This window comes from Salmo salar, chromosome ssa09 (genome assembly GCF_905237065.1).
Source record: "Salmo salar chromosome ssa09, Ssal_v3.1, whole genome shotgun sequence".
In the NCBI taxonomy this organism is placed as follows: domain Eukaryota; kingdom Metazoa; phylum Chordata; class Actinopteri; order Salmoniformes; family Salmonidae; genus Salmo; species Salmo salar.
The window spans coordinates 68181079-68194105 of NC_059450.1; the positions used below are offsets into that span (position 1 = coordinate 68181079).

Genomic DNA, 13027 nt, shown 5'->3' on the forward strand with positions numbered 1-13027 from the left:
GCCTGTGAATGTGCGTTTTGGTACTGTCTGACGTCACGTACAGCTCCGCGGATGTGGGATCTTTTCCATCCAGCTTTATCAGCACATCGTAACAAAGGAAACAACACACAAAAAGGAAACTAAGATATGTGTAACCTATGTCATACTAGGCGAGATTTGAACCGGTGAACTGTGTTTGATGTTTCTCTCTTGGCCGCTAGGGGACGCGTAAGGTCTGTGGTTTACACCTTGTGTCGATAGAGGCTCAGAAATATTGCAAACAAGTATCCCTGTTTCGTGTGAGCGCAGTTTAAAAAAAGAGTAGGCGCAGAGGTTGTTGGCTGCATGAGGAATACTCACACTGTGGTGCGTACAAGCCTCATCAGAATATACGTGATTGACTCATATCTGGCCTATTCATCTTGCATGTCCATACATTATCCTCAAACAAATAGTCTACACATCAATCAATGACAAGCATCTAATTAACTATTGTGTTCCGTATTCCTAAAAAAAAAACAAGAAATGGTGTGTTGTGGTTTTGTTAAAAACAATAAAACCCCAACCCTCCTCCCCTCTTTCAAATGTATCTTCCTCGTTAGGTATTCAGCTCGATCCAGCAACTAGGCGGGGAGCGTCACATCACAGAGAGCGCTGTCCACTGTTAACAGACGTCCCAAACGTCCAATAAGGAGTGAGCTCTGCTGGTGCCCGAAGATCCCGTTGGCTGGTAGAGTAGGTGCGCTGCGGAAAAAGCGAATAGTTGAGTGAACAGCATTCAGTTGTCGGAGAGGAGACCGCAGCAGTGTGTGCGCTATAGGGAGCAGATATCAACGGAGAGAGAGAGAGAGAGAGAGAAAGTCAGACAACAGTGGCTGTTTGAGAATAGGCATAATTAGAAAAAGCTCATGACAAAATGCATCGATTACGTGCATGGTACGGATTATGATGTTTTAAAATTGATATATGCATTTAGAGTAATCTCCTCATCACTTAAATAGCACTCCGCATCATTGGAATGTGCACTGCTGCCATAAACGGACGCATCTGAAGTAGCCCAGAGCTTGTTGATTTGGCAGTGAAGACAGGCTTTAGGGTGTAATCAGACCTGCATTAACCATCACAAACAAGATGGTCCACGGTTGACGGGACTACTAAAATACACATTTTTTTCTCCCAAAGCCTTATACATTTTGGGGACTTTCCTTGGACTAATGGTAATGGGAATTGACGCGTTAAATAAAAAAGGATAGAGATTTTTTTCCAAAGTACACTTGTTCTTTGGCGATGATTGTGCTATTCCTTCTTCTGTGTATTACAAATGGAGTGGTCTCGCAGATACGCTACTCTGTGCCGGAGGAGGCGGATCACGGCACGTTCGTAGGGAATATTGCCGAGGACCTTGGACTGGACATGACCAAAATCGCCTCGCGGCGCTTCCAGGTGGTGCCTAGCTCGCGGACGCCGTACCTGGAAGTGAACATGGAGAACGGGATTCTGTTCGTCAACGAAAGAATTGACCGGGAGCAGATCTGCAAGCAGAGTGCCAGCTGCCTATTACACCTTGAAGTGTTTCTGGAGAACCCACTTGAGCTGTTCCGCGTGGAGATAGAGGTCGTGGATATCAATGACAATCCGCCCAGCTTCCCCGAGACCGACATCACGGTGGAGATTTCAGAGAGCGCTACCCCTGGTACCCGGTTCCCTCTTGAGAGTGCATTCGATCCGGACGTGGGCTCCAACGCGCTGCGCACATACGACATCACCACCAATAACTACTTCTACCTGGATGTGCAGACGCAGACCGACGGGAACAAATTCGCAGAGCTGGTGCTGGAGAAGCCGCTGGACAGGGAGCAGCAGGCGGCCCACAGGTACGTGCTAACTGCTGTGGACGGGGGGCAGCCTCCACGGACAGGCACTGCTCTGCTGGTGGTCAAAGTGCTGGATTCTAACGACAACGTGCCCGTGTTTGACCAGCCGGTGTATTCGGTGAGCCTTCAGGAAAACGCACCGGTGGGGACCCTCGTTATCCAACTGAACGCCACCGACTTGGACGAGGGGCAGAACGGGGAGATAGTGTATTCATTCAGCAACCACATATCCAGCCGCGTCAAGGATCTGTTCGCCATAGATGCGCGCACTGGACGAATCGAGGTGTGCGGCGAGGTGGATTTTGAGGAGAGCAGCTTATATCAAATATTCGTTCAGGCGAAAGATCTTGGACCCAATGCAGTGGCTGCACACTGTAAAGTTCTGGTGAAAGTGACAGACGTAAATGATAATGCTCCTGATATCACCTTTAGCACCGTGACTGAGTCGGTGAGCGAGAGGGCAGCCCCAGGTACCGTTATAGCCCTGCTGAGCGTGACGGACAAAGATGCTGAGGAAAACGGAAAGATTCATGTTGAAATCCTCGGTGATGTCCCGTTCAAACTCAAACCCTCCTTTAGGAACTATTTCACCATTGTAACAGACGGACCTCTAAATAGGGAGAATGCTGACTCTTATTCAGTGACTGTAGTTGCCAAGGATACAGGGACCCCTTCCCTCGCAACCAGTAAATCAATCAAAGTGCAAGTGTCGGATGAAAATGACAATGCGCCAACGTTTACGCAGCCCATATATGATGTTTATGTGACTGAAAATAATGTGCCAGGTGCTTATATCCACGCTGTGACAGCTTTGGACCCAGACGTTGGACAGAACGCTCTAATTAGTTACTCCATAATGGATTGTGATATTCAGGGTATGTCTGTGAAAACATATGTGTCAATCAACGAGGAAACTGGCTACCTTTACGCACTCAGATCATTCGATTACGAGCAGCTTAAAGACTTCACTTTCATGGTTCAGGCGAAAGATGCAGGTAGCCCCGAGCTCTCCTCGAACGCCACGGTCAAAGTGATCATCGTAGACCAGAATGACAACCCTCCCTCAGTCATTGCTCCTCTGGGTAAAAATGGCACTGCGAGAGAGCCGCTGCCCCGCTCCGCCGAGCCTGGCTACCTGGTGACCCGTATCGTCGCCATGGACGCAGATGACGGCGAGAACGCACGGCTCTCCTACAGCATCCAGCGGGGGAACGAGAACGGCATGTTCCGTATGGACTGGAGGACAGGAGAGCTGCGCACTGCCCGGCGCGTCTCAACCAAGCGGGACCCGAACCAGATGTATGACCTGTTGATAGAGGTGAGGGACCACGGCCAGCCACCCCTCTCCTCCACCGCCAGTGTGTTCGTGGTGCTGGTGGACAGCGTGGTGGAGGACCACCGGGAGAGGGGCACCGCCAAGTCCAAGGAGACCACTCTGGACCTTACCCTCATCCTCATCATCGCCTTGGGCTCTGTCTCCTTCATCTTCCTCCTGGCTATGATCGTGCTGGCCGTGCGCTGCCAGAAGGACAAAAAGCTAAATATCTACACGTGCCTCACCAGTGATTGTTGCCTTGGGTGCGCCACATGCTGCAGCAGGCATGCGCGAGCCCGCAAGAAAAAGCTCAGCAAGTCTGATATCATGCTGGTGCAGAGCGCCAACGTCACCGGGGCCGGTACAGCCCAAGTGCCCGTGGAAGAGTCCGGGAGCTTCGGCTCTCACCACCAAAACCAGAACTATTGCTACCAGGTATGTCTGACACCGGAGTCTGCCAAAACCGACCTCATGTTCCTAAAGCCGTGTAGCCCATCTAGGAGCACAGACACGGAACACAACCCGTGCGGGGCCATAGTGACAGGGTACACTGACCAGCAGCCTGACATCATATCAAACGGCAGCATTTTATCAAGCGAGGTAAGAGTCCTCTCATACCTTCGAACCCCAAAAACCCACAGCGTGTAATTGCTATCAGTTTAATGCATATAGGTTGAGATAACCGCAAACATGCTTGTTTCAAAACATTCTCACTGCTGCAATTAGTATGTAGATAAAAATGTAATCAAAAATAAGATGCATCACGCATTGCCAGGGAATTTAATTAATTAAGCATCCCTAAAATTGACGATAACTTCCTGTATGTTGCATCACCCCATTGTTTAAACAGAGTCCTCTACAAATATGTTTGTTATTTTCCATGACACATAATCCTGCATATCCTGCCATTAATTTCCGGAACGGCAATTCAACCGAACATGATTGCTAGTTGCTGACATGTTGCGGTCGGCAGTCCTGCGGGAGATAGATTATCATTGCAATAGTCATGATTGCATGTTTATGTTTTGCTCAGAAGTGGTTTTGAAGTAGGCTGGATTTGGAATAAGATAAGCATAAATGAGGCTAATATATGGGCGCCTTGAAGGTGTGTGTGTGTGTGTGTGTGTGTGTGTGTGTGTGTGTGTGTGTGTGTGTGTGTGTGTGTGTGTGTGTGTGTGTGTGTGTGTGTGTGTGTTACTGTTGTCTGCGCAATGACCATGTCCCCTGTGAGAACACACACATTACGCACACCAGTCACGATCGTGCTGAGTCGCACTGAAACAAAGATCAGTCTATAGTTGCGCTAGCCTGAATAGGTGCACCACTTCATTTTCTCCCTGGCAGTAGGTATATCTATCTATGCTCTCGGTTAGGAGGCCTAAAACGCCACCTCTCAAAATATAGGCCAATATATATATATATATTCCTCTTTGATTTAGAGGGGTTGGGTTAAATGCGGAAGACGCATTTCAGTTGAATGCATTCAGTTGTACAATTGACTAGGTATCCCCCTTTCCCTTTACCAGATTTAATTGTTGTTATTTTGTGTTCTCATGAACATCCTGTTTCGATGATCAAATACCACCACGTCCCAAACACAGGAATGTCCCGCCTATCTCTTTCAGACCAAACATCAGCGAGCCGAACTCAGTTACCTGGTGGACAGACCTCGGCGTGTGAACAGGTAAGGAGCACGAGCACGCACACCTGGTGGCCTGCGGGTGATGTGATTGAGAGTGTTGTGGCCATTCAATGCCAGAGGGGAGGGACTCTACAAACCACAAGCATGCCAACAAGACTCAACACCTAGGAATGGTTGTCTTTCTGGCGCTGCCCACCTGTGAATACACTCACCATCAATGATGATGATAATGAAGTGCAGGATAATGAATGCATGATGATGATGAAGACTGTGATATTGACATTGCTTCATTTTTTTTGCCAACTTTTTATTTGTTTATTTTTTTTACATACGTTTGAAAATAAATGAGGCCTACCACTATCTTCAATACACTTCAGTCTTCAATGTTCTTTATTCTTCCCCTATTCTGTGCCCAGTTCGGCTTTCCAAGAAGCGGATCTCGTTAGCTCTAAAGACAGTGGTCACGGTGACAGCGAACAGGGCGACAGTGACCATGACGCCACCAATCGAGGTCACTCTACGGGTAAGTTCATCCACCACCGTCCCCTTTTCAGTTCTTGGCTGATTGTGCGGCTTGTTGCTTTCTCGTCATCCAGCTCCGGTGGCTGCGGTTTCTCTGCTATCACCACTGTAAGCGACTCACTCACTGTGCGCTGCACGAATATCGGCTGCTTTCGGAGTTCCTGACTAGTCGTGTCATACTCATTCTCTCCATCTCAAATATTGAAAATGCGCTTAGGACTTATAAAATATTGCCTATAGTGTTTTTCTAACTATTTTGGTTTAGACAACTATAACAGTGGGCTGTTATTCGTATATTTTAGTCGTCCTGTGAATGTGAATTCGCTCTCCTGGCTGTAGCTCAATCTCGTTCATGTTTTGAGACAATGACGTTATGCTGAATTTAAGCCTGTTGTTAGTAAAAATGCAAGGTCGTTAATGAGGGTGGGCCCGCTGCTAGGGACCACATGGCAGAAACGTGACGGAATTCACAACGAGGACCGGTTGGCTTGTCATTGGACGGTGCGGTGTGGTGTGGGAACGGGACCAAATAGGTTGCGGCCGCAGACAAACAAACGATTCATTAATTGACTGCGCTGGGTGCTGACGCCCGCCCTAGGCCCCTACCACCGCACTGACCGCATTCCTGATTGCCCGTCAGCTTTTATCTGCTCTACCTAAAGGATCACATTCCGGGTTTTTACAATTGGTCTTCTCAGCTATGAATTCCGTTATCTTTTCATTAATCCGTGCGATTGCTTTGGTCCAGCCGCGTGTTGTGTGTGTGTGTGTGTGTGTGTGTGTGTGTGTGTGTGTGTGTCAATGCCCATGGTTTTTTGAATAGCAACATGGTCAGCCCCGAGGGTGAACCCACATCATGCGAAATGAGCCATTAATGCCACTATTGTAAGCCAGTGGATATACACAGACGTTTTAAGGAAGCATCCTGTTTTATTTAGCCTACTTTTCTTTTAAAATTGTATCTGGTTAGCTTGGACTTCTTTATAAAGTCACTTCTCAGATTGAACACCTTTGATGTTCAACCAAAAGGTATTTATTTAGGTGGTTGACGTCTACATACGTTTTAGCCATATTAGATGCTACAGGCTAGTATTAGCTTCTTCAATACAGAGACTACAGGAGCTATACTTCCTTATTCAGAGAACCCTTCTTTACTTCATGTAGGGCTTGACCAAGCTCCTAATGCTAAGTGTTGACTCCATGGTGTGGTATTGAGTGGACTTTGCTGTCTTTTGCTTTTGACTTTGAGTATCCTTGTATGGCAATAGGCTACTGTTGCTTTGTTATGGAATTATCGGAGAGCTTAATGTCTTTAAAGAGATTAATTGCTGTGCATTTAGTCTTTGTTTGATTAGGATAATTGATAGCGCGGCTTAGCATCGTCTGCTTGCACAACACTTGGCAATCACTGCGCTTATTTGATAAGTGATAATTGAGTTTGCTGACATGTCGAAACCTCACGGTTTTTCTTAATTACATGTTTTATTTTCCGTGAAACATTCCCAAATTTAATGAGGACAGGGTGAACCATAGGGTAACTATAGCACTGTGATTGTCATTGAAAATGGTGATCATTCAGTTGAATAAAGGTTTGTTGATATTGGATGGACTAAGTGGAGTACTATTCTGGTATCAGAGATGACATAGCTTATCTTATATAGACTGTTATTATGGATACATTGTCACCATACTGTTTTGGAACTTTGGAATTGGCATTCCTTCCCACCTCACTATCCCCCTCTCCATCTTTCCCCCTCCCCATTCCCCCAGTTGCCGTGGCGAATCCCTCCTTAGGCCTGCGGTTCACGTTATCGCTGTGGTAACAGCTCGCTGATCAGTAATTCATTTTCAGACCTCTGCATACCAATTACCAAATGAAGGTTATTATCAAGACTGCTGTTTGCCCTGCTCGAGAGCCATGCAGAATCAGAAGATGGAGACGTACACAATAAAGTAGGGGGTCAGTGCATTTACAGACAGTCTCTCTCTCCCTTGAACAATCTTAACTCTCTCTCTCTCTCTCTCTCTCTCTCTCTCTCTCTCTCTCTCTCTGAATAAGGGAGAGACGTGTTGACACAGTGCTTTCAGTGCATATTAAAGTCAGACTGATGTACTATATAGCCTTCGACTGGGGCTGTAATTCTTTTCTCATGTTTGATCGGTAAAATCGTTAAAGTACCACGGCCCAGAATTAATGTGGATATTCATTCACATCTTTTAATAAACCTTCAGCTTTATGAGGACAGGTCAATTCAATACACAGTGGTGTTTTTCCTTTCGTAGTTTTTTCTTCTGAAGATACACCTCATTTCCTAAAATGTCAAGAAATATCAAAAAGTCTTGTTCTGGCTTTGTAGCGGAGACGTTTCCCTCGGAGTGTGTGTGTGTGTGCCTTATCACTTCTCCAGACTCTAAATGCCAGGGCATGGGCCCTATTTAAAATGCAAAAGAGATTCATATTCAAAAGCCTCGTCGTGTGAATGTTGGAGATGGAAATATATTCAGTATCCAGGGTCATAGGTTATTGTCTCATTGCTTTGGTGAATATCTAAAGAAGTGCAGGTACCACTTGTTGAAATGAGGGGTAAATATATGGTAGAAAACACAGCCACACTATTTGGAGAGTCTGGATAGTCCATCTGTAGATGCTCTACAGGTGGTCATACTATCTGTTGATAAGCAACTTCTGGCTAAGGTTAGGATTAGGGTTAGGTTTAGAATAAGGGTTAGGGTTAGGATAAGGGTTAGTAGATAGTTATTTGAAATGTTACTGATAGTCTGTAGAGCATCTACAGATGGACTATCCAAATGAAGTGTTACCGAAACCACTCATTGATCTATTGCGTATGGAGTCTCTATTAGTAGATACATAATGCCATAGGACAAACTTAACGTTCTGTGCTGACACTCAACGTGATGGTGTATTTATGGATGTTTGTTAATATTTAATAACAAACTCTCTCGTTAGGAGCCTCGGCATTTTCCCCAAGAGGTTAGCGACGCCGAGCGAAATTAATCCGCTTTGTAACAGCAAATTCTCCCTATGCTGACCCGTGGAAACACACCCACACACACATACACACAAACACAGCAGTCTGAAGCCTAATCAGTCTATGTCATAGGATTATCTGAGGATACTGTTGGTGAGCAGTTTGGGTTTTACTCAGACACACACAACAAAGGACTTACAGTATGTTTGACTTAAACACGTAGACTGAACCATGGACTACGACTGATACATATTAAGTTTGGAAAAACCCTGGTTTTGCTTAATCCCAAAATATTAGTATTTATCCGAATTGAATCATACATTGATTTGATTTGTTATTCACGGGCTCACTTGCACATTCATGAGGAATGACCTCAGAATGAACTTCCTTTTTGACAGAATGCTGATGGACTCAGCAGTTGTTGATCTTGCAATCATTCATTTGATGTAATTGCATGGCCAGTTTGAAAGGATGTGAATAACCGAGGTAATCCAATGATTTTGAGCCCGCGGTTTCCATGAACCAATACCTTGGTCACAATAAGCTCTGAGAGTGTAGTATGGTGTATTGCATGTACAACTTCACTGTGTATTTTAGAAGTCTTGGTTGGTTTTCACAAAGGGCTGTTTTTGCTTGAATCTCTCTAGTGTATCGGTGGAAAGACGCGGGTAGAAAGACCTTCTGACCTTTCCCTGTGCATGCTGGGCTTCCTAGGGTGTTTTTGCTGTGCAGCGAGGCTGAGAGTTTATCTCTCACCACGTACACTGCTGTTTCATTAGATGGGGGCTGGCTTTGATCTCATATGGTGAAAGAGAGAACCATGTGACGAGGAATAAGAGATCTGAGTCTGCATGCGCGCACACACACACAGCAGCTCGTGTTTGTGTGTGTGCGTGTGCGCTTGTTTCTCCTGCTTCTTTTTTACCTTGTTTGAACATGAACGAAGTGTGCTTTTATGACCACTAGCTCTCCTCTCTCCCTCCTTCCCCCCTCTTCTTCTCTCCTCCCTCACTTCCCAGGCGCTGATCTCTTCTCTAACTGCACAGAGGAGTGCAAGGCTCTGGGCCACTCCGACCGCTGCTGGATGCCCTCCTTCGTGCCCTCCGACGGGCGCCAGGCGGCAGACTACCGCAGCAACCTGCACGTGCCAGGCATGGACTCCGTGCCCGACACTGAGGTATTTGAAAGCCAAGAGCAAACGGGCGATAAGTCATTCTCTACCTTTGGCAAAGAGACGCCCCTCAGCCACCTCTACCAAAACCACTACCAAAACCACCACAAAAACCACCTCCACCTCAGCCACCACCATGCCACCCACGCCAACCAAGCCACGCTAGAGAGGAGAGAGTTTGAGGCGCTTCTGTCTAGCACGCGAGCGCCTTACAAACCTGCCTATGTGAGTGAGTATCCGATTTGCACGGCAGCTCTGTAGCTAACCCGCTCTACTCTCTCAACCAACCGACCCTGATCTGACGATTGACTTGAACAATACAAAAAAAAAATAATCCAATTACCTTGTTCCCCCATTGGCTCGAAGTGCCATGAAATTCTTTCATGTCCGCTGACCCGTCTAATTCACCCCCCCTTGTCAGACTTGAACTAACTCTCTTCCTTTCACACATCTTCATTATCACTCTCTCTATCTGTGACGATCTTATCCTCCGTCACAGTCTTCTATATCAATTCACTCCCTCCTTCCACCACCAGCAGCCCCATCTATGTGCCTTTTGAATGTAATGTGCCATGATCAATTAGAGTACAGTTTGGAATCCATAAGAGAGCTTTGACATCGCTGAGACGTTGACATGATGTATAGCTCTGTCTCATTAAGGGCGAGATGGATGTGTTCGCGTACAAGCTGCTTCCCTCGCTCAGAAAGGGAATGGAAAAAAAAGGAGTGTTTTTAATCTGTTTAAAAGAATAGAGGCTAAGAGATTACCCTCTCGTTCGTATTCATCTGATGGTATTGCTCTAGCTCCTAGGATTAAAACCGTTTTAGATAATTGAGGAAAGCAGATGGAAGAAGAGGCATATTTCCATAAGGAATTTCTGTCTCGAAACTCCCTTTTGAAAGGGCAGAAAGAGAAGCATACTCATCACTGCAATTTGGTGATAATGCTTAATTATAATTTTGTCAAGCGCCGCCTTAAGTGTTCCCCGTTTCTTTTATCTCCCGACACAACACACTCAAAATGTTCAAACTGCTGGAGTCGCTCTCTCACCTACCACCGCTTTACACAGCCGCGGCATGCGGCAAAAGGCAAAACATTTGACAGTCATACCAGCATTTATATTTGTATCAAAGCACTACCTCTGATGAATACAGATGAGGTAGAGACTCCGTAAAGATAAAGATGGTACCTTCCTCTCTGTCTAAACCCCCTCCTCCTCCTCTCTGTCTCGTCGACTAAACATGGTCGTGGAGTTAATCACCACAAGGCATTCCTTGTTTAGGGGATGTCTGTTAGGGGGTCTGGTAAGGGGATAACGGGTGGGAATAGGGGGTCTGGTAAGGGGATAACAGGTGGGAATAGGGGGGATTGTCTCATGATACTAAGAGGCTGTGTCTTTCTCTAATCTGATAAAGTAATCCGGACACACAGAGCCCCTTGTAGCCAGAGACGGCGGCCCAGGCGGGGCCCTGTGGCGGATACCGGGTCGGTCATTACCCTAATCAAACAGAGATGACATAGAGCCGCTGCTAGCTGGGGGATTGTTGAGCTGTCATGGGGAGGGGGAAAGGGGTGCGGGGGGCGGGGTAGCTCCATTTGTTCCTATGTCCGGCCGTGGCCCATTTTGAGTTAAGACTCATTGTTGCTATCCTAAATAAATTGGGCGTGCAATATATTCAGAGACGCAGACCCATATTCCCACGCATTATCCATGAGTGATTTCACTGAGCGGATTGAAATGATTCTACAAGAGAACGAATGAAAGGGCTTCCTAATCTTCCTAACCTTGTTTCCTTGACTGTCTTACAACACTGAGTAAATAAATGAAGGTAGCTGTAGATGCACTGTCTGTAATCCATTCTCTCTCAGCAGACAAACTTGACCCCTAATCAGCATGTGTTCTCTGCTTGCAGCGAGGAAAAGGGTTTGCTAGCTCCTTTCGCGTGGACATACCAGAGACTGCATGACTTTGCACAATCAGTCAAAACGACAAAAACTAAATAGAGCATCAAGTTCCATTTCCTTAGCTGTACCACGTCTGACTGACATTCCTCCTACGGAACACGGAACTCTGTGGACAACATTCCCTCCGGAATTCTATTGGAACACTGCCGGCCTTGGATATTACTATCTATGGGACTCTGGAGGGGTTGGAAGTGGTGGGGACGGACAGAGGGACACGGTTAAGAGACGGACAGACAGACGGCTCTACACGAGGACCCCACCGCTCTCAGCAGGACTGAGACAGAGTTGAAAACAGAACTAATAGAGGGGGAGGAGAACGAGGGAGGAGGAGGAGTGGAACGAGGGAGGAGGAGAACAAGGACAGAGGAGGACGAGGGAGGAGGAGGAGGAGGACGAGGGAGGAGATGGAGGAGGACGAGGATCTCTCCTCTCTGATCTGCGTGTGCCTGTTTACAGCACTAATGTACATCTTTTAAGAAGAAGAGAAAAAAAACAGAAAAAAGAACAAACAAAAAAAACAGGAAACGGAACAACGACGTCACTGAGCCCTTTAGATGTTTATACTCACAGCAGAAGCCAGTTGTACAGGAGATCTTTGTGCATTTTAAATGCAATACCACTGTTTTAGACTTGACTGTTTTTCTATTCAGTTTGTGTGGTCAGGTGTCTTCTCCTCAGATCTACAGTACTTCAACTTTATAAGGAAAGATTGTGATTTTTTTTTTAGTTCTGCTTTTGCTTTTTTCACAACATAGTGAGTCTGGACAGTGACGGGCTTTGCCTTTGAATTCTAAGCTGTTCAGTAGTTTATATAATGTGTGAGAAGTGTTAACTGTACTCTATTAAAAAGCTTCAAAATGAATATAAATCTATATAAATCTATCAATATATACTTTTTCTGAAGGTATGCTATCTATTCGGTCGGTTTTTTATTGTGTGTAGACAGAGGTCCATACGCTGCTTAAAGTGCTGTAGAAGGCTTGGGAGGATCTTACAGGTTGGTGGCGTTCTTACCATGAAAACAGAATAGCCTTATCTTTCATGTGAAACCAAGTTTTCATCCAGTTTGATTATTTAATTTTTCACCTTTGGATATTGAAAGTTGAAATTCATGTCTATAAATAAAAAAGTGGTAATAATTTAGATTGAATTCCATGGTAATTCTGTGTTATTGTAACCAAAAAAGGGTCAATTAAAAAGAACAAAACAAAAAGTGGCCAAATAATGAAAGGTGTTGTACACATGCAGTGTAAAATCTAATATACACACATACACACAGTCTTACACACAAACACACCATAATGCCAACAATAAACCGAAAAATGAGAAATGTACGGTCTGTCTCATGTGGTTGATTTTCTATGACTTGGGTATAGAAATACATGCACAACGTCCAATCACAGCAGAGGAAATGGCGGATATGATAACATCTACAGTAGTCCCGATGTACATTCATTGTGTGTCAGTGTCGTTAGATAACTTCAATTCATATTTTACTCTGTAAAGTGTCACCTGTTTTATAGGAAACGTTAAAGTTGTTTTCACATTCTCTATTTCTCTTGATTTTA

At 45.5% G+C, this 13027-nt stretch overlaps 1 protein-coding gene across 4 annotated transcripts; it reads left to right on the forward strand.

Annotated features, from left to right (window-relative positions):
* Positions 1–732: 732 nt before the first annotated feature.
* On the forward strand, positions 733–12793 carry LOC106611784 (protocadherin-10). Of its 4 annotated transcripts, none has more exons than XM_014212364.2 (5): positions 733–3768; positions 4794–4852; positions 5227–5333; positions 9342–9722; positions 11408–12793. In XM_014212364.2, exons 1-5 carry the CDS (start codon positions 1267–1269, stop codon positions 11425–11427), a joined length of 3069 nt encoding a protein of 1022 aa, XP_014067839.1. In that variant the 5' UTR covers positions 733–1266; the 3' UTR covers positions 11428–12793. The 4 variants fall into 4 exon arrangements, with proteins under 4 accessions (XP_014067839.1, XP_014067840.1, XP_014067838.1 ...); XM_014212365.2 differs by having other exon boundaries at positions 733–3603; positions 9342–9718; XM_014212363.2 differs by having other exon boundaries at positions 734–3768; positions 9342–9718.
* The last annotated feature ends 234 nt before the right edge of the window (positions 12794–13027 follow it).

Coding starts and splice junctions, on each gene's coding strand:
- LOC106611784 (XM_014212363.2), top strand. CDS start 1,267: ATGATTGTGCTATTCCTTCTTCTGTGTATTACAAATGGAGTGGTCTCG. Junction 5,334..9,341: donor CAATCGAGGTCACTCTACGG/GTAAGTTCATCC, acceptor CTCACTTCCCAG/GCGCTGATCTCTTCTCTAAC. Junction 9,719..11,407: donor CGCCTTACAAACCTGCCTAT/GTGAGTGAGTAT, acceptor CTCTGCTTGCAG/CGAGGAAAAGGGTTTGCTAG.